This window comes from Suricata suricatta, chromosome 1 (assembly GCF_006229205.1).
Source record: "Suricata suricatta isolate VVHF042 chromosome 1, meerkat_22Aug2017_6uvM2_HiC, whole genome shotgun sequence".
NCBI lineage: Eukaryota > Metazoa > Chordata > Mammalia > Carnivora > Herpestidae > Suricata > Suricata suricatta.
This window is the reverse complement of record NC_043700.1, coordinates 58147548-58169858: the sequence shown is the minus strand read 5'-3', so window position 1 is coordinate 58169858 and position 22311 is coordinate 58147548. Positions and strand designations below refer to the sequence as shown.

The following is a 22311-nucleotide window of genomic DNA, read 5'->3' as shown; positions in this document are numbered from 1 at the left end:
GATAGTTTCCTGGAACAACAGCTGCCACGAACTGGGCTCTCAGGAAATGTAACACAAGCTAAATGAAATTACAGTCAGTCAAAATTATTACAGCCCATGAAGGTTTGGGGGTGTTTTGGATTTGTTTTGTTTTGTTTTTAGTTTAGCTTAGTTTTGCTTTGCTTTTGTTTGTAAACATTACTCTTCATAAAATTTTAAGCCTGAGTACCTTAACTCATTCTTAATGTTTCATAACTGTACAATGTGACATGATTTTAAAAATTGTAAGCCTACTCCGTCTTTTAAGAGCCAATAATTATTTTCCTACTTTAAAAGAAATAGATCTCGCTAATTTTGAAATAATGTGATTTCTTTAGAGGCTACGTCCATAATTTACTCAGTGCAAATTATTTTAAAATTAAATAGGGCAGACTTTCTGGCTCCAATCGGCAAATGCACCAGTGACTAATTTAATTCAGCTACAGCTGATACCAAGAAGCACTGAATACACCCAATGACTAATCAGATTACTCATATCTGTACATTTTTTCTTTGTCAAATAATTCTCTAATGGACAGGCTAAATTCATAACTAGCCTTCAACAAATGAGTAAGAATTATTATACTTGGAATATATTTGTAGTGGCTCAGTGGGCCTTTTTTGGAGGAATAAGCTCTTTCATATAAATTCTTTTTTATTATTCAATGTTTCATTAATTAAAGGAAATGATTTTGACTTATAAAATCACAATGAGTTTTAAAGATGATTAAAATGAGCAATAGCTAATCAAAAGTTAAAATAAATAAGAAATTATGAGCACTTTAATGAAAGCCAGATAAGTTATATTAAAACTTTGAGATTTCAAATTAATATATATATTTTTACCATAACTTCTATTAACATAATATTTCAAAATTCTGGACCTGGTCATATGAAAATTCTGACTTATAACATAATTTAAGAAAAGTTCAAGAACAATTATAAATATGAGCAGACAAAGCCAAAAGTCAATATTAATTTTAGCTAATATTGAATTTTAAAATATGAAAATAAGCTAGCTTCCTTCAAATATGTGCTGTGCCATACCCCTTACATTCTAAATGTGGTTTACTTTTTAAGTGGTTTTTTTATTCAAAGAAAATCGAAGCCAAGAAAATAATTGAATGAACAACAGAAATACATAAACTGTTAGTTTAAAAATGTTACACTTTAGATAACTTTCTTTGATATAACAAATTTTAAAGCTGTCTAAAATTTGCATATGATGAAATTATAGTTTTGAAAAATGAATTACTTTATAAGTAAAACAATTGATTCTTCAGAATGATTCTACCACTTTTTTTTCTGTATACATTTCTGTAAAGACCAAGAGAATCAGAAAGATAGCAAATTCACCCCATGTTTATAGTTATAAGAATCTAGCTTCCTGTAATCAGAAAACCATTTAGTTTTATTTACTTACAAATTGGTTTTGAAAAATATATTTTCATAAAGAAATTTATTCAAAGACTATTAGGACATTAACAGCACTATTTTAAATTATTTTTTTAGCTACATCTACTGATTGGATTTTTGATTAATGACATTCAATTTACTTAATTATCACAAAGCTGAAATATTTATAAAGGTATAAGTGAACTGAAATATCACATAAAGGGCATGCTCATTAGTTTATAATTACCAAAAAATGGAAATTCTGTAGAGAAAGACATGATTAATTCATTTCTGATTATCTAAGACCCTGAACATTTAGAATTCTTAAGTTAGAAGTTACTGTAAAAAGGAAGCCCATAAAATGATTTTTCCATGGTCAAAGTTGACATTTGTCAGGAAAAGTAAGTTAAAGTTATTTGTTTAATTATTGGGTCAAAGAAGAAAATGTAATAGGAAAGATCTAGTTTGCGCATAGAAAAGAACCCAACCATCAGGGTAATAAACACTGAGACAGGTTATCATTACAGATTTTTAAGATGATGCAAGCACTGTGGTCTTGTTGGATGGCTTAAATTGGAGGTTTTTCATTTAGGGTGAAATGTTTTTGGTTGCTAATATTATGCGGGAGAGATTATCCTTGGCATTTATTAGTCAGAGGCCAGAATGACTGCTAAACGTCCCGCAGGGCACAAATAAGCCCCCTCAGATAAAGCATTATCTGACCTCAAATGTCAATAATGGCTGGTTTAGGCACTAGTCAATCAAAAGAAATAAGTAAGTAAGTAAACTCTTAAGATTCCTTCCATATTTCCTTGGTATTTTTTTGGTCATTCATTAAAGTAATGCATATAAGATAAAAACAATGGTATAAACTACAAGTTTCAGGTAGTTAAATTATCCAGAAAAAACCCTGAAAATACACATCAACTAAAACAACAAAATACACAGTTTATAAATGACAACTTTAATTGAGGTATCACTATGTGTCAAACACTGTATTAAGCGATTTTGATGCATTATATTCTGATGAATGAGGTAAGATAGGTATATTTTTTAAATAGGTTTTTCAAGTGAAGCTTAGAAAATTTTATGCAACTGATCAAAAATGCATGGCTAAAATGGGGTTTGAGCACTATTTTATAGTGCTTTTCATGTAAACAAGTATAAAATTAGCAGTAGGTAAAAATAGCAACAATGTTCTATTTCTTATTGTAGTGATAAAAATTTTGATTCAAATGAAAAACTAAATTGGGAATTTGGAATATCATGAATCACTTTTTAGTATTTGTTTTAATCTGCCATGGGCTGACTAATTTATGACATTACACATATTTAATTATCTTAGACAACCAATATCACATCTAAGAGCTCTCATGAATAGAATTCCTCATAGTCAGTGATAGCTAACCCTTCTGCAAGTAAGTGTCCTCCACTTGAGGTTTTCTGATTCCTACTCTGGTGTTTCACATGCAAAGACCCAGAGGAGGAAAAAAAGACTTGAGTTAGACTTGAATCCATTCATTCATTGGGATTTACCAATTACCTGCACACATAATTATTGCAATGGAAACGATAAGCAGGAAGTTAAGCAAAAATCTTTGGCAACCCTATGCACTAAAATGGATATTACACCATTGTTTTCTGTTTGCCACTCTACTTTCCTTAAGAAATAACACCTCACTTACTGTGAGTAAATCTTTCCTTTGTAAGGACTCAGGTCTGAATTCAGCTTCTCAGATCATTAGACAATAGAAGGGCACATATTGCCCAAGGAAGGAGGGATAACCCTTGTAACACCCAATCAGGAAAGGCCAGCTAACTCCCTTAACATTTCTAAGGGCAGGCCTAGAAGGCTAGTCACGCCCTATGTGAGGGTCCTGAGCCCACTCTGTGATTGGTTAATATTCTAAGTGTTGTGATTGGCTCCCACTAAAAGTATCAATGTATGGTTAAAGTAGCTGCCAATAATAATAGGCAATAGTGATTGGGTCACTACCTGTGTCACAATTTCCTGTAACTCCCCCCGTCCCAAACTCATAAAAGCCCTACCAAGCCTTTGTTGGGGCTCTCAGCATGGATCCACTGCACAGGTAAAATCTGTGAGCCCGAGTTTAGGCTCGGCCAGTCTAAGCCCGTAATAAAACCATCCTTTGCTTTTGCATGCATGACTTGGTCTCCTTGGTAGTCTCTGGTTTTGGGGGACAGTATTAAAATTTGGGTATAACACCTTTTGTCACCAGAAACTTTATTTTGAGAAACTAATTTTTAAATATAAATGTTATAGCATACCTCCCTCAGCACAAGTTGAAAGTCCTATGACATTAGGTGGTTAAAGTCTTCCTATATTCTTATTCAGATCTGTCCCTTTACAGGGACAACAACAGACATGTGAGCACAGATTCTATTAAGCAAATCAAAATGAGAAAAGGACCAACTGGGTCATAAGCATGTTAAAGTCCTTAATTAAGCAATCTTTACAGCTAAATGATATGCACGTCTATTTCCCCTTAGTCCTTATACATCAAACTGTTTCTATTAGACATCTAGAAATTGGGTTTTATAAAGACTAGTTGCATTTAAGCTGAGATGAGATGACAGGAGGACAGCAAGTGTACTTTAACCCAGATTAGCAAATTTACAAGCCTTGTCATGTAGTCATGAACCAGCAAAGATATTGCATAGTTGGCAACTAGACTATCTGACCAAGAGCTGCTAGGAAAAAAATACAACAGTAGTGTATTTAACCCTATTTTACTGAACCCAGTCTCTTAGATGTAATATACTCTTTGAACCAATATATCTCTAATTATTATTACAGATATTTTTCTTCCAAAATTAAACAAAAATCCCCCCCCAAATTTCTCATTTGGCACAAACCTTACAATATGTTGTGGTACAACCTGAGAACATGCCAAGGAGAAAACTACTCAATGCATGGATTGTGGACTCAGAACTGATGAAATCCGGCTTTTTGGGTGGTTCCTCCTTGAAGAGTATCAGAGTATGTTCACAGGTGTGCAGGGGTTTGCCTTAAAATCAATTCAATCCAATGTAGTCCTAGAACGTTAAGATTGTTTATTCCCTCACCTCAGTTGAGATTGTGAATATATAAATATTAAAAAAAGCCTTCCTGTTTTTATATGACTAATTATTTGAGTTAGAAGATCATATGTTATCAAACGTCTCTTCTTTTGTGATCTGTGTGCACAATGCAGCATTTGCCTATGCTTTTTCCCCATTGTAAGGCCATTGCTATAAACAGATATCTAAGAAATAAAAATCTGCTAATAATTTAAAAGATGTTAAATATCAAAAAATATAGTGTGTTTATTTTACAATTCTTTCCTTCTCACAGATTTTATTAAATTTTGTCATCAAACTAAGATTATTATTTAAATTATTCCAGACAAATGTTGCTTCCAATAATCAGCAGTAGTTTGAATGAAAATAAAACCTATAAAAAACATGACATTTGATGACTGATATAATCTATACATAAAAGTAATGAAATCATTTTAACTTACTGTCGATTTTTATTTTCATTATATACAATATGTGCTTTGACAGATACCAACTCGGGCTCTTCCAGAGGGTGCAGACTGGTTAAAAATAATTAGGAAATGGATGAAAACAGACTGCCATGATACTAAGTACTCCCCCAAATTAGGATGATATATGAGAAGAAATTATATCAACAGATATAAATGAGAGTAAACTTTTTTTAAATAAATGGCAATAAGTAACAAGGGATGTATTTTAAAAGAGCACACAAGAAAATGAAGGATTCGGGGCAGAAAGTTAAATTTAGCTAACAAGAGAAAAGATTCCAAGACCTGAAAGTTTTGATGACTTTAACAATTAGACAAACATAAAAATACTAAAGTGTGGTAGCCTGGCCATACATTTCAATGTCTATGGAGCTTACACAGTTAACGTTTTATATTTCAATGAACATGACCTTTGAGGACTTTTTTTTTGTTTATTATGCTTAAGAAATGCCAAGAACCTATTTAAAATTATGTACTATTCTTATAGCTCAGATATATGCTTAATGGTCTATAGTGCCTTAACAGTTTTATGCACAGGTAGCAGTTGATATACTTTGGAATGTGCTAAAAGGGAAAGAAAGGGAAGAGCTGGTGCAATTAGTTTTGACACAAAGATACGAACACATAAAACTTAGTTTTTCCACTGTGTAATGTTTCCTCTTGATTAAAGCAGAGGGAGTAACCTGAGAAGACACTACCTCCAGAGGGCTCTCTGTTGACTCACTACAGGAATACAGGTGCATCTAAGACTACTAAGGCTCATCATACACGTTTGGGAAGGAAGAATCCTGGCAAAGCTGACTATGGAAAAGAAGATGGACTTGCTAACTGAGGTGACCAAAACATTTAACGGATGAGTTTATATACGAAAGGCGCCAATAAAAAGGAAGACCAACAAGGATAAGGTGAGACAGAGATGACAGAATGATTGAAGCAAACTAATTAACCTTTCAGAAGTTAATAATTTATTAATTATTATAAATGAACAAGGATCCTTCTGGGATACACACACACACACACACACACACACACGTATCTTTAACCAATTCCAAATGTGCCTATATATGTATTTTTAACTGATTAAAAAAACTGAGCATATCATACTGTTATCTCCAATTTCAATCCAACATCTAAAGATTCTTTCCAGCTTCCCATTTTCCATATTTGTAAGAACTTTCTCTAACAATAAAAAACATGTTTACTTATATAGTCATTCTATTTTCTTAATTGCCCACAAGAATCCATCGAACAATCTTGTTGGCCAGCTTTTCAGCACAGAAATTCCAGGAATATTCCCCAGTAAATACACCATATTTTTAAGCATAAGTAGTCACATCACCATTCTGTATTACAAGGTTCAACCATTCTCCACTCACCACTGGGCCATGGATTCACTGACTTATTCTGAGACTGGGAAGGGAGGGAGGGGGCCTAACTTATTTTTTCTCTCCCTGTAGCTCCATTAATTACTAAGAGCGGAGAGTTGCAGCCTCACAATGTGCGAGTGACATCTCACAATGTCTCCTATGGAAATTGATTTATTTACCTTGAAACCATTTTTATTATATACATACAAAATTAGATTTATTCTATTAGATTTTCCAAGTGAATTAACATGTTAATCATTTTGTAGTAATCCTCTTCATATTCTATGACTTTTATTGAGAAATCTAGTTTTTCTGACATTGTAGAGCTACCTTAATATTTTGTAGTATTAGTGGACACGTCCCTATAGATCTCCTGTGTTTCTGTACATCTCAAGAGCAGAGGCTCTAATAGTCTTTTGTTTTCTATTATCTATTCAATTTTGTTTGTAGAGTAATATCTTTGCAAGATAATGATAATTATGCCTCTTATCAGGAAGAAAGGGCAGATTTATTTGTTTCCCAGTAAAATAAAAATAATGTCTCATCATAAGGCAAAGTTTGAGCAGGCTTATGTACAGCCCATTATAAAATACTCAGATTTCCTTAGTTGTGACACAAACCCAGTGTGTGTGGAAACTCCAACTGGGAAAAGGAACTCATGGGAAAAGGAGAATTGGCACAAATATAAACATTATGCTCCTTGTGTCATAAGTAATACATCCCTTTGTCTCTGACCCGGGAGTCTTAGGTCTTCTGCTAGCATGTATAAACTCTGGCATCTATTTGCAAGTAGGGTAAAAATCTCAGACCTCTCACAGTTCTTTTGGTAATGAGGATTGAATGCTTAAAAGAAATAGTTTTCTGGAAATGAAAGGACACTAAGTCCCACAGACCAGAATAGAAGCTATGAGAAGACTGCCCAAGATCCAGTAATGAATGCTTGGAATGCTCTCACCCAAGTCATGAGCCAAGAGTGGAAAAAGGACCACCCATGGTTCTATCTTCTATTGAGAATTTTGAACCTGAGCAGCAAGAGGTAGGGTTGGCTGAATCTAATTGATTAGTACTCTGGTTATTGTCACTACCCTCCAGCTAGGAGGAGGAATGTGGTGTTAACAATAGAGTCAAGCATTCTCTATTTCCAAATGAGACAGAAGGCCATGTACAGTCACCCAGATGTACTGAAGAACTTTGGGCTAGGGAAGAAATTCAAACTTATATGGCTAAGTTGGATGCAAGCACCATCCACCATGACTGGTTCTGTTGGGGAAGGTGACCCTGGATTCACCTGTTGATGTTTGGGCACATTTAAAATATGGAAGGTAAGTCAACATGACCTTTCTTGTGAAGATTTTTTGGATCAACCCAATATATGTTGTGGTTGCTTCTATATCTTAATGTATAGCAGGTATCAATGTGCTATATGTTTATACTTTGCTATGTGATAAGTGTTGACGTAAAGGCTCTATCAAGAAAAAGCCAAGAGCCTAGAGTTTTCTGGTAGGAAAATCTTGCCACTGTTGCCACTTTCCTCTACAAATGATGCCCTGTTGGTTGGAAAGTCAAAAACTTCTGTCTCAATGCCTCTGACTGTAATATTATTATACTTCCACCAGCAGGGATGAATGAATAAACTCCTGACAAAATTCAGAAGTCTGCTTGAAAATTAAAGTTTCTTAGGACAATTTGGGTGGATTCACAATTCCTGGAAGCCATTTCTGAACCATACCTTGTGAAGGAAATTATAAAAATTTCTTCTTTTGTGTTTATGGGGGCAAATAATACATTTCCTAAGAAACTTGTTTTTACTTCCCCTCAAGAAAACAGGCTATTGAACCTTGCTCACAAAGGACTAACCTTTGTTTTTACTATGCTAAAAACACTGTCTTGTATTTGAATGGTGAGGGCACCTTCCTTCCCCATATGATAAGCCTCTAAATCACCTACAATCAATCACTATTGATAAAGAGTCTTCTATCAATTTATGTTCTGGGAAATTTTCACATACCAATGAATTTGTCAATCAGGAATCATTGTCTAAGGCAATTGCCACTCCTGTTTTGTACCCCATACAAGAGGCTGACTCTCTGGTCAGAGCAGAGAGGCCTGCCTGCAGTGAAGAGATGCCTGACTGGAGAGCAGAGATGCCTGCCTGCTGATCAGAAAGAAACTCGTGTCTCTCATTCCCTTTCCCTTTCACCAGTTCTCATCTGTCTCATGCCGACACCGTCCATCCTTCAAGGGAATCCTGGCCTTGCTGGAGCTGGACTCCAGCACACAATGCTCAGTCTCACCAACAGTGAAAGAATACTGTTATCCCTTTGGTTATCACCATTATTTAGCAGTCCCAGTACCTAACTGGACTTTTAGAATTTTGAAATGTATATGCTCCTCTCTTGGACATTTTGTTTGTTCTTTTATATCAGCTAAATGAACAGGGTTCTTTGGAAGCTGTTCAGTATGCTGTGTCATACTCCCTTTCATTAGGGGTCCACAATCCTCATGGACCCTTCCAGCTACAAGTCTCTTGAAATTTTTTTCAGGTGATGCTATTGCTATTCCAGTACTATCTGCTGACTCTGGCCACATCCTTTTGTCCTGTGAAACAAACATGTGTTACATGCTTGACTTTTTGGATTATTTGTAGTCTGACAGCTGTGTAACTTTTATCACAAAATTCCTAAACACAGTGACAAGTAAGGTCTCTAATGTCCTTTATCGTCCACAAACTTCTGATATTTTAAGCATTGGTATGGTCTCTTCAAAAATCTCAAAGAGGCTTCTGACTGCCTCCCTTACTTTAGAAAATCAGTTTAGTCACTGAATTTTGCTGTCTCCAGAAAGGGAATTTAATCCTCTCAGTTGGGTCTTTAGTAATTAACAAGACGAAAAAAGGTTACAGGTACCTATTTTAAATATTCAGGCTTTTTCTTTCTTTCTTCTAATGGTGAATTCGGGCTGGCTTGGTTGCTGTATCTTGCAGGTGACAGCCTGTCCTAAAGGAACTGTGGGAATTCAAGCTTAATTCTGATTCAGCTACCTGGATTATCCTGTTGGATTAACATGGTCCTGGATCACACTGCTCACTAAGTCCCTTGACAGTAGTCCATGTCACTCAAAGTTGGGAACAAAAGGCATTTCTCTAACTTCTATTTCCCTTGTCCCTCCTGGAGTGGACTCTTGTAGATGAAATGTTTGTGTGTAGAGTTTAAGAGTTGTTAGGAGGAAGGGAGAAATTTTAATTTCTATATTGGGGCACACTAACTTTGTGTTTATAGAGCGAGAGGAACAACCTCAGTGCCTAGGGAGGGAACACTTTAGACTATGGGAGAAATGGCAGAGAGTTAGACGATAATTGTCTTTTGTCTTCCAGAGCCACTCCTATTTTTTCCCTCTCAAGGAAAGTGCCCTTGTAAGGCTTTCCCAAATTGTTGCAAGTGCCTTAAATTTAACTCCTGGATTTCCCTTTCCCCTACATGTGTTCTTCCCTATTCTATTTAGTCTAACTGAGAAGTCTATCAGAAAAAGAAAAGGATGGCATGAGCTCCTGAGCCTCCCAGGCAAGGCACCTGCCAATACCTCCGTTCTCCACCATTCAGTGAGATGGCTGAATGCCATTCAGTTGGCTGTTTCAAAAATAATACAGACTGAATAGACTGATTTTAAGCATCACTCCAAAAACAAGAAGTTGAATCGATTATTCTAATTCAATTGGAAAATCAAAGATCTTCCAGTGGGCTGGAAGGTCACATTTGATGCACTGTCAATCCCTGTCCACAGAAAAATGTAGTTCTTACTTGCAGGTCATACCATTTTTAACATGATTTTGTTTCCACAACACTAAATGTACCATTGGCACTATTCTCTTGTATGGAAAACAGGCATTCATTTGCCTCCATATAGAAATCATGGTGATTCGCACCTCAGCGGTGGTCTAAGAGAACTCCACCTGCTTTAGGAAGCACGATCAGTGGATCAGGTAGCTCTCAGAAAATTGAGATCTCTCCTAAATAAATCCATACTTGGTTACTCAGTTCCAGACTCATTTTTTATGAACACCTCACCAGGAATTTCTCTCTATAACATGAGGTATGCAATTAGAAAAGTTGATACAATTTGTCACTGATCTTAGTAGAAGTGATCAATGATACCACATTGTTTCTAGCAGGCATTCAGGTCAGCCTCAACGGACTGTCCAGGGTTTTATGAATAATTATCTTAGATTTCCCCTTGTCGGCCAAGTGGGAGTCTGTGCGGTGATTAATGCATCCTGCTATACCTGGAGTAAATCCTCAAGTCAAGTGGAAATACTAAGACAGAAAATGAAGGTAAAAGCCATCTAGATTTCTAAAGGAAAACTCTGATGGCTTATGGGATTTGTTCAGGTGGTTGGGCCATGACCGCAGAGTGGGGAAGGGAGACACTGTTGAGGCCAATATTGTTTTTTGTTTTTAAACAATTATTCAGTTTTGAGAAATAGAGAGACAGAGTGTGAATGAGGGAGGGGAAGAGAATGAAAGACACAGAATCCGAAGTATGCTCCAGATTCTGAGTTGTCAGCACAGAGCCCAACATGGGGCTTAAACACAAGAACTGTGAGATCATGACCCGAGTGAGAGTTGGATGCTTAACCAATTGACCCACCCAGATGCCACATGTTGAAGGAAATATTGTAGGTAGGTTGGTTTCATTCTTCTGCTTGGAGTTTCCTTGCTATTAGTCTTAATTAAATGTTGCATGAGACAAACTGAGTAGATCTGGTCCCAGCACCTGTTGATGATATTAGTTGGAAAAGTTGATGGAGTGGTGTACTTAAGAAAAATTCTAGAGAAGTCAACAGATGTAGAAATGGAAGATGGGGTATTGTTTGGAGGTAGTTCACCATGGGTTACTCATGTTTTTATGTATCTTGCAAACAGAGACATTGGGTGTTTGGTGCAGTACAATTTTTTCAAAAATTTTTGTGTAGGAAATTTGGATGGTATTTTCTCCTAAGGTACTTAATTTGAATTTTCTTTAATTTTCTTCCAATATTTTAAGTGTATCTTTCCACTATTTTCAGAATCCCATTAATCCTGTTGAAATAATTTTTGTTGGTGTAATGATATAATATTTAACTTTTTGTTAACTAGATTTTATTTTTATAATCTATTATTTCACTACAATGTGTCTATATTTAAATTTCTTCTTATTCATTTTACTTGGCACAATTATATTTCCTATACTGGGGATTCATGCCTTTCAACATTTTTGGAAATTTTTCCATTTCTCTTTTATTATTATTTTTCACCTTATTACTGATGCCTTTTCCTTCTGTATTTAAGAATAGTTTTTCATACCTTTTCATTCTACAAAATATTCTTTGCCTTTTTGGATCATTTTTCTGAAGCATTTTCTGAAATACTTGTGCTATTTTTTTTTTTTTGAAATACACAGTTTGTTTTTGTTTAATTGGTTTCCTTCCAGTGCAACAGTGTATTCAGTTTGTTGCCAGTTCACATAACAAGACTAATTTCCTTGGTAGACATAATTTAAGGTGGAAGGAAAAGAAGAGCATTACAACATATAGTGATCATAGAATATACACACAGAGATTGTGGGAAAATACATAACTTGCTTATATAGTCACTGAAAAGGATATGACACCTACCTACCAGTGGATCAAAATCTTTTAGATTTAGATATTATTAATGATCAGTATTTCAAAAACAAATGTGTGAAACGTACATAGTTTTGCCAACTTCTCAGCTTCCTCAGGAATTTAAAAAAATTTAAAAATTACAAAAAAATCTATAATACAATTTGAGTTTTGTGAAAGGCTAGTACAAACAACGTCACAAACATAAAAGTAAAAAGATTATAATCTCAAGAATACAGCAGTATATAAATTTAGAAATTGGTTACAACTTTGTCCTAAACTCATATAATGGCAACTACCAATATATATAACTCAAGAGTCTTGAATAAGCCAAGAAAGTAAGCCTATGTCTCTGTTAAGGTTAAAAAGCATTATGTACAACATAATCCATAAGGTAATCTCCTGGAGAATAAGAAGGAGCAGATATTTAGAGTATGGATAGGCACTAGAGCTTTAATCTCCCAAATACAGTGTGTTCCCTCAACTTCAAAAAGCCACCTTCCAAAACTAATTGTGGTGCATAAGAGTTTTAAACTAGAAAATAAAAAGGCAGTTAAAAATCTTCATATAATAGAGGTTGAAGAAAAATGATTTAGTCAGTGAAGCAGTTTAGAAGCAAGGCCAAAATGTCCATTGTCACAGCAATAACATATTGTTCATTATTTATAATTGAATAGGTGGAAGAATTGTCCAAATATTTAACAATGGAAGCAATTAGTTTGCTGTAACAATCCTTTTATAGACATGACACATGGTTTTCAAGTTTAAACTTAATTTTCTTAATTTTCTTTTTTTGCTATTGAAAACAAGTCTTTCATCCCTATAAATTATTTCCTTTAACTTCATGTGTGCATTTAAATACACTAAATGCTCAACAGTTTATATTCCATACATAGAATTATCTAAGAAATAAATCAATCAAGGCCTGAAGAGCAAGGTAGTTAGAGTTTTTACTCAGAATTTTCCTAGAAAATATCTAACTATTATGAAAATTCAGTGATTATTTTTACCCGTTCAAGTGCAACTGATGAAAAAATTATATTTCATTTTTACTTGGTAATAATATTTGAGCCACACATGTAATATTTACAGAAAAGGTACATGTTAGTTAGTTTCTCCTGAATGAATATTTTTGGTTGACAACAAAACATTACATCGGAAGTATCCTTCAACTGGCTTTCAAGGAAATCACTGATGTCCATACCGTGCTAAACACTTAACGTTAGTAAATGACTCCAAACTTTTCATTTCTGTCAGCTGAGTTATAAGCTCACAACCACTTCACTATAGTTCTCTCAAAAATCTGTTCAAATAAATTAACATCATAATTATATCAATTAATTAAATATGACTTAATATGCTTAAATATCAAGAAAAAATTGAGGGTTGGGTTTCTGTGAAAACCAAGTTGAGTGTCTCAGATTCAATGATAGTGAATATTTTTTTAAAAAGTTCATATCTAACTAAACAGGTATTAAATAATTCCAAAGGCTATGAATTGAGTCTTGTAAAAACTAAATAATATTCTACTCATTAAACTGTCTTTTACATTCTTGCTCCATTTTTTTATGTTCATTTATTAATTTTGAGAGAGACAGAGACAGGATGAGTCAGGGAGGGGTAGAGAGAATGGAGAGAGAGAGAGAGAGAGAGAGAGAGAAAGAAAGTCCCAAGCAGGTTCAGTGGTGCCATAACAGAGCCAGATATGGGCCTGGAACCCAGGAAGCTGTGAGATCATGACCTGAGCCAAAACCAAGAGTTAGATGCTTAACTGACTGAGCCACCCAGGTGCACCAAGATTCTTGCTCTATGTTTTTAAATTTTTTAATGTAAATTTACTTTTTTTAAAAAGAGAGACAGAACTTGAACAAGGGAGGACAGAGAACAGACAATGAATCCAAAGTAGGTTCCATGCTCTCAGCTGGCAGCACAGAGCTTTACACGGGGCTCAAACTCACGAACTGTGAAATCATGAGACAAAGCCAGACACTTAACTGACTGAGCCACCAAGGTGCCCCAATTCTTTCTCTATTTTAAGTAAAAATTTAGGAACTCACTTTCTTCCCAACATTTGAAGACAACACAGAGTTTGCATTTTGTGCCTCAATATATGCTGAAGCGGTAGTAAAAGGGGCTATCAGAAACCAAATCAATGCACAAGGGACAAGAAAGCTTGTCTGACAAGAGTTCCCCACCAATACAGACATTTATCTCACAGAATAGATCATATTAGGCACCTGCCTATTGTTTAGAAGCTTGTACTATATGTCCTGTTGAATTCCTTTCAAATCTGAAAATTTATGTTAAAGTTCAGTCATATTATTTCCTTCAGTGTTCAATGATTTAATAAAAGGTTATCTCAGTCAATGATTCTGTTAATATGCTGCAGTTGTAATCTTGATGGAGTTGACATACCTAAGTCAATGGTAAAAACTTACCCTATGTTGAAAAGCAGTTTAAATAGAAACAGTGCACATGTATTTCTGAATGTTAATCTTCCATTATAAAATTAGCCCAGACAAAGTACTCAGAGGAAGGTACATAAGACAATAACATTCTAAATATTAACAGATACAACACATCAAAATGGTGAGGTGTCAAGAAATCTTTTAAAATGTACATAAAGCTACTAGAATTAGTAACTATTACTAAGATAAAGTAATAGAATGCTTCAAATATGGAAACGATAAGGGAAAAATAAGACATAATAGTACAATGTTGAAACAAAAGGGGATCTTCTCAAGTTGCAACAAAGAAAGTAAATGCTTTCCCATTAATGCTATTATTGTTCTAGTTTGTTAAAAAATAAGATTAAAAAACATAATTTGAAGGGATGCAACAGTGGTTCTCAGCTATGCCTACACATAAAAATCCTCTGAGATTTTAAAGTTCAGAAACACAGTATCCCATCTCAACCAATTCAAGTAGCAGGTCTGTAGCAAGAATTGGGAGCTCCAGTATATAATGGTTAAGTTTTCTACTTGTCTTACCTCAAAACGCACACATACACATATATCCAATTCCTTATAAATTTCTAAGGAATTCACCATCACTAAGTTTCATTGCCAAGCACTGTATGACTAAATATGAAAAAAAAAAAGAGTTCAAAATCACTCAGTGTGTTGTTCCCAGGGAGTTTATGTTACTGATGCCGTACTGAGTTCTAAAACATTAATATTATTTATTGACTTCTACTCAGCAAATGTAGTATCCAATTTACACAAATCAGTGACAAATATACTCATGGTCTAATATAGATGCTATATTGGAGACCAATTCCTAGTTCTTACTGAAGCAATACAATCAAAGTAGATTTTGCCTGAAGTAAAGAAATGAAGACCTTTATCTTTTGTGTCAATTTCACGAATGATTACCTCTCAAATAACCTTGAACAGACTTATATTTTGATTTTTCTGGCACTGTGAATTTAAAAGAATTCAGAAAACATTTGTTCTTTTAAAATGAAAGATTAACTAGGCTTATATGGAAAGTGTCAACTGCTTTTCTTAACAGGAAAAAATCAAATATTACAAAAATACTTCTTATAAAAATCACAAAAGTCCCAATATTTTTTCAAGTAAATCAATTTTTTCATAGGTTTTTCATCTGCTCCTTTGTTTTTTGTATGTGTGTTTGTGTATACATTTTGCAAATATCTGCTGAAGATTTCTAGAAAAGCTGACAAGAACTTGGATTCTAATAAAATAGTTTTTCCAAATTGGTCATACTGTGTAATGAGATATACTTTCCAAAACTATATCTTAGTTAGGGTATTTGAAATCTTCCTTTGGATACCTTGTGATAACCTCTTTCTCACCCCATCCCCCAACTTTGCACCTATTATACTTTGTAATGACCTCACTTCCAATTAAGTCATACAGTGGAAACATGATTTATAATTTTCTCTCCATAAATTGAGCTGAAGTTAAAGAGGAAGCTTTGTGAGTCCAAAATAGAACTTGAAGGGATATTTTTTATAGTCATACAGCAAACAGCCATATGCATGAGAGCCAAAATATGGAAATATCATAGGAAGAACAGGAAAGCAGGACTGGGCTTCTATCACCAGGGTCCCATATCCTGGGCTGGTAGTACTTGGTTTCTGGTCAATATATATTTTTTAATTTAAATCCAATCTAGTTAGCATATAGTGTAATAATGGTTTCAGGAGTAGAATTTAGTAATTCATCACTTACATATAACACCTAGTGCTGGTCCCAGTAAGTGCCCTCCTTAATGCCCATCACCCTTCAGCAACCTTGTTTGTTTTCTATATATAAGAGTGGCTTCTGATCTGCCTCCCTCCCTCTCCATATTTATCATTTTTTCCTTCCCTTATGTTTACCTGTTTTGATTTTTAAATTTCACATATCAGTAAAGTCATATGACATTTATCTTTGTCTGATTTATTTCATTTAGCGTAATACTCTCTGGTTTCATCCATGTTGCTGCAAATGGTAAGATTTCATTCTTTTTGATCACTGAGTAATATTCCATCACACACACACACACACACACACACACACACACACAAACACACACACACATTCACATACACCCCACATCTTCTTTATCCATTCATCCATTGATTGACATTTGGGCTGTTTCCATAATTTGGCTATTGTTATAGTGTTGCTATAAACATTGAGGTGCATGTGCCCCTTTGAATCAGTGCCTTTGTATGACTTGGATAACTACCTACTAGTGCAATTGTTGGGTCATAAAGTAGCTCTATTTTTAAATTTTTGAGGAACCACCATACTGTTCTCCAGAGTGGCTTCCCAATGGCATTCCCACCAGCAGTGCAAAAGCTTATGAAATAAATTGAAAAAGACACAAAGAAATGAAAAAAATATTCCATGCTCATGGATTAAAAGAACACATACTATTAAAATGTCAATACTACCCAAAGAAATGAACATATCCAATGCAATCTCTATCAAAATAACACCAGCATTATTTACAAAGCTACAGCAAAAAAAATCCAAAATTTGTATAGAACCAGAAAAGACCCTGAACAGCCAAAACAATGTTGAAAAGAAACCAAAGGTAGATGCATTACAATTCTGGACTTTAAGTTGTCGTCCAAAACTGTAATCATCAAAACAGTATGGTACTGGCACAAAAACAGACATATGGATCAATAGAACAGAAAAGAAAACTCAGAAGTGGACCAGTGAATGTATGGCCAACTAATCTCTGACAAAGCAGGAAAGAATATATAATGGAAAAAAAAAACTGTCTTAGCAGCAAATGGTGTTGGGAAAACTACATGCAGAAGAATGAACCTGCACCACTTTATTATACTATACACAAAAATAAATTCAAAATGGATGAAAGACCTAAATATAAGACAGAAAACCATTAAAACTGTAGAGAAGAAAACAGGCAACAACCTCTTTGACCTTAGCCATGTGTTTTTACTAGACACATCTCTGGAGGCAAAGGAAACAAAAGCAAAAATGAACGATTGGGGTCTCATCAAGATAAAAAAATTCTGCAGAGCAAAGGAAACAATCAACAAAACTAATAGGCAACTGGTGGAATGGAAGAAGACATTTGCAAATGACATATCAAATTAAAAAGTTAGTATTCAAAAGTCCATAAAGAACTTATCAAACAACACCCCCCCACAAAAAACCCCAAATAATCCAGTTGAAGAAATGGGCAAAAGACATGAAGAGACACTTTTCCAAGGTATATATACAGCTGGCCAACAGACACATGAAAAGATCAGTCATCAGCAGGGAAATACAAATCAAAATACAATGAGATACCATCTCACACTTGGCAGAATGGCTGAAAGTAACAATTCAGGGGCTCCTAGGTAGCTCAGTTGGTTAAGCTTCTAACTTTGGCTCAGGTCATGATCTTGTGGTAGTAAATTTATGCCCCACATTGGGCTCTGTGCTGATGGCTCAGAGCCTGGAGTCTGCTTTGAATTTGTGTCTTTCTCTCTCTCTGTCCCTTCCCCATTCATGCTCTGCCTTCCCCTCTCTCAAATATAAATAAACATTAAAATTAAAAAAAATCAGGTAACAACAGATGTTGGTCAGGATGCAGAGAAATGGATAGTATTTAATAGCAAGCATACTTAGCTGAAGGATTAGAAATCTCAAGCAAGGAGCTTCATGGACTATACTAAACCTAGAATTTGGAGAACACCATTATTGTGAGTTCAAATGCCTATGAGCTGCCCCAAAGCTATTTAAATCTCCCCCTGTCAGAATCTGCTTAGTGTATTGACAAAGTTGAGTCAGCCAAGAGCCAAAATAAATATCCTGTGACTCCTGTACCAATCTTCTGTTTTCATCTCCTGATAAGTAGATAGTGGAGAAATGAAAAAAATAACCTTTTCAAGAAGGCATTTACCTCTGTGGTTTTGGTTCTTGATCCTAAACAGCCTTGGGCTTTGTCTTACAGAAAAGTAAAATTGAAAGATGAGGGTTTTATTTTGAATTTCAAATCCAGTAAACTTCTAAAAAGTATAAATAAGGATTATTTAATGTAAGTTCTTACTGGGCTAAGATCTCCATTTAGTTTGCATTGTTTTATACAGCTAGCCTTACCACTATAAGATTAGTGTTGGTGGTACAATGTCAGAAAATCACCAAGTTAAATTAGAATGAACAGAAATGAGGATGGTGATTTGGGGTTTACTAAAGGCCCATATGCATTTGAACCACATTCTTTCACTTCATTTTGTATCAACAAGGCATGCATTGAAAGTTATATATATGCAAATAAATATTAAAATAATAATATATTACTTTAGTATTCAATTCATTCAGAATGATTACAATTTAATGGATTACTTAGCATGATTTTATTAATAATATTAATAAAACAATTTGAAATGATTTGTAAGGTGGGGCTTCACAGGTTGCTTAGTACAAAGAATAATGAAGAAACCTCATGGAATTGGAAATATATGTGACTTAACCTACTTATGATATTTATACTAAATCTTGAGTGGGGATATAATTGTGTTTCTCCAGAATCATCAAGCAAATCCTCCCAGATGGTGTCAAAAGGAAGAAATCATACATGATTGTAACTTTATGTTTTGTGAAAGTAAATTATAGAACTGATCATCTACTAGGAGCATCTTTAAGACAGCCCCAAACAAAGAGGTGATGGATTAATGTTAGCACACTCCAGGGACACCCTGGACACAAATATAGTGGTTCCTCTAGCATATATATTTCTAATGTTGAAAGAAAAATAGGTTTATCCGAGCTACATGTCAGTAAAAACTCCAATCTCTTTCTTGATTCAACTTGTTCAACCATCAATGTTCATCAAGTACGGTTAAGTTTAAATTTTGCTTGCCATGGAGCTCTACCCACCAATTTGAATATTACAATCTATACCCTTCATGGTCATTGAATAAGTCAGTATAATGATTTACATTATCAGGTAGAATTTGATAATATGAGATAGATTTATTCTCCCTTGTGCTGAAAGCATCAATTTTCTTAACTTGCAAAGCTGAGATTCTGGACCATGCTAAATTCACCAAGATCAAGGGCATATTGAGATGACTAGTAACATTCACTGCTCTTTCCTAGCAATATACACCTATAAAACTTCAGAAAACAAGCACACAGCACATTCACCAAGATACACAGTAGTTAGCACCAAATAAGTACTGTGCATATATTTACTGACTGGATGAATCTAGCTTAACAGTGCAGTGCTATTATTAAATTTAGCAATTATAAATGCAAATCTAAGTTGCGAAGACATATATATTATAATAAGAGATGGTTCATAAAGAGGTATCAACAAAACAAAATGTTCAGGTAGCCAACAATTTTTGGAACTTCCTTAGCAGTAAGCAAACTCAGATATAAACTGAGGTAAAATTATTTTATAATTTTCATGTATCCCATGTAATGTGAATATCATATAATTTCCTAGTGAGACATTAATGTGTTTACTTTTAGGGCAAGTTCCCTCTAAGGATACAATGCAACATGCTACATTATCTTTTTAAAAATATTTTTTAAAAAAATCTAAATTCATAATTTATCTGACCCCAAAGTTTCATGTAAGAGTTTGTGAACCTACATTCTCTTCTGTTACATAATCACTATATATATATTTTAATAATACAGGACACCAAATCAAGAAGAAAAATACTGTAGAGGAGAGAATAGGGACACTGAATCAGAGATGGGAACACATCTTGGTCTCAATGTCAATGAATACGTAAAATTTGCCCTATCTTTCTGATCTTTAGTTTTCTCACTTGTTAAAAGGGATTAGGGGAAGGGGGACCTTAAAAGTAATACTATAAAAATAACATGAGATAAAAGAAGTAATAATAATGATAAACTGTAGCTGCTATTGTTGCTATAATCATAACAATTGTTAACATTATAATATGACATGCTTACATTTCTGACCTCTTTCAGAATAGCAACAAAGGAGATGTTGCTTTTCCTCTCCTCTCCTCCCCTCCCCTCCCCTATCCTCTCCTTCTTTCTTTCTTCCTTCCTTCCTTCCTTCATTTCTTTCTTCCTTTCTTCCTTCCTTCCTTCCTTCCTTTCTTTCTTTCTTTTTCTTTCTTTCTTTCTTTTCTTTCTTTTTCTTTCCATCTTTCTTTTACTTTTCCTTTTCCTTTCCCTTCCCTTCCCTTTCCTTTCCTTTGTCTTCTCTTTTTGAGCGAGAGTGCCAGCAGGGGAGAGGGACAGAGACAGAATCTTAAGCAGGCCCCACACCCAGCGAGGATACAGATGAAGGGTCAATCCCACCACCCTGGAATCATGATCTGAGCCAAAACCAAGAGTGGGACACTCAACCTACTGAACCACACAGGTATCTCAGGATATGTTGGTTTTCATACTTGAGCATTCAGAATGTTCACAATTAGCATTTCAAACTTTAAAAATTCTGATATAGTAGAAACAAATATACATCACACCAGATTCCAAACCAATGAGATTATTTGCACTTTTTAAAAGGATAAATAAATTTATTTAGATGACCACATGGGGGAACTAATAATTTTATTCACTTAATAATAAATACATGTTACGTATTTCATACTAAAAGTCTAGAAGTGTTTTTACCTGGGAAGAGTAGGTGTGGCCATCTGAGCCACACACGGGGTTGGTATAGACCATTGGGCACTGCTTGCAGGTGGATGAAATGGGACCCCTCCATTGCTTGTGGCCTACGCCTGCATCCTTCACACTGTCAAAACAACAACAGCAACAATAACCACACTGAGTGCATTTTTTAAAAACATAAATTTATATTAGCATTATGACTTTTCTCCACTGTCATTCCAACTCTTGGAGATATAATTGGTAAGCTCCATTCTCATTTTCAATGTCATAATATGGTATTCTTAATTATAATCTTCCATGTCACATATCAAGATTTTCCCATAATGAATAAGACTATACTTCTTTAAAATATTCTGCTAGTCACATATAGAAAATAGTTATGTTTCATCATATAGAATTTTTGTTTTAACTTATAGGTGCAATATGTTTTTGATAATCCCAGAAACAGAAGCAAAAATTGCTTGGCAGTAAAGCACTATTCTATAAAGAATAGTAACAGAAAAGAACACCTAATTCACCAGGTAAACCCAAAGTGCATGAAAACAACAGAAGCTTACTTTGAAAGAAAACAGAAATAGAGAACTTTACCAGCAATGACTAAAATTTAGAAAGCAAAATTAGTAGGTTTAGTGATAGCCACACCTCTTCTTATTGTGTAGAAATACCTCAAAATAGATACATTAGGCTTTGATCTACAATAATCTGGGAAAACCTATTCTTTTCTGCTACCTACACACAGAATTATTTGTTTTTCTACTTTGATTAAACTACTTATCCCTTTATTTATGTGAACAATTTACAGAGAGAGGTTGAAGTGCTAAACAATAAGAAGCAAAGCAACAAGGAATCTATTAAAAATACTTAGAAATCCTTTAGTAAATCAGTATTCATTCTTATTCATTAAAATTGTTTATAGAGAGAATAATTCAATGTGTCTATCATGATGAGAAAAGATGTTTTACTAGGAACATTTTGCTTCCGCTTGCTTTTCCTTTCTTTTTCATGAATAAGTCAAACTTAAAAAAAAAGTAATCCCAAAATACTATTAAGAAATATGGTACTAATTTCCATTTTAGGGAAGAAGTTCAACCTATGTGTTCCAAAGCTATGGATATTGAGGTAGGTTTTTTTTATCCTCTCTTCCCCTCTCCCCGCAACCCTTCTTCTCTCAAAAATTTTCATGAGACTATCATAACTCTAAACACTTCTCTTTATTTTAAATTTGTCAATTTGGCCAAAAGACTACTTTAAAATTGTGCCTGGACACA

General features: G+C 34.5%; 1 protein-coding gene across 3 annotated transcripts in view; it reads right to left on the bottom strand.

Moving 5' to 3' along the window:
• SPOCK3 (SPARC (osteonectin), cwcv and kazal like domains proteoglycan 3) overlaps nucleotides 1-22311 on the bottom strand; it is a 451052-nt gene that overhangs the window by 139175 nt on the left and 289566 nt on the right. For all 3 annotated transcript variants that reach the window (XM_029939086.1, XM_029939096.1, XM_029939103.1), the window contains one exon: nucleotides 21044-21167. In XM_029939086.1, coding sequence (XP_029794946.1) covers nucleotides 21044-21167 — 124 coding nt within the window. The remainder of the gene's footprint in view (nucleotides 1-21043; nucleotides 21168-22311) is intronic.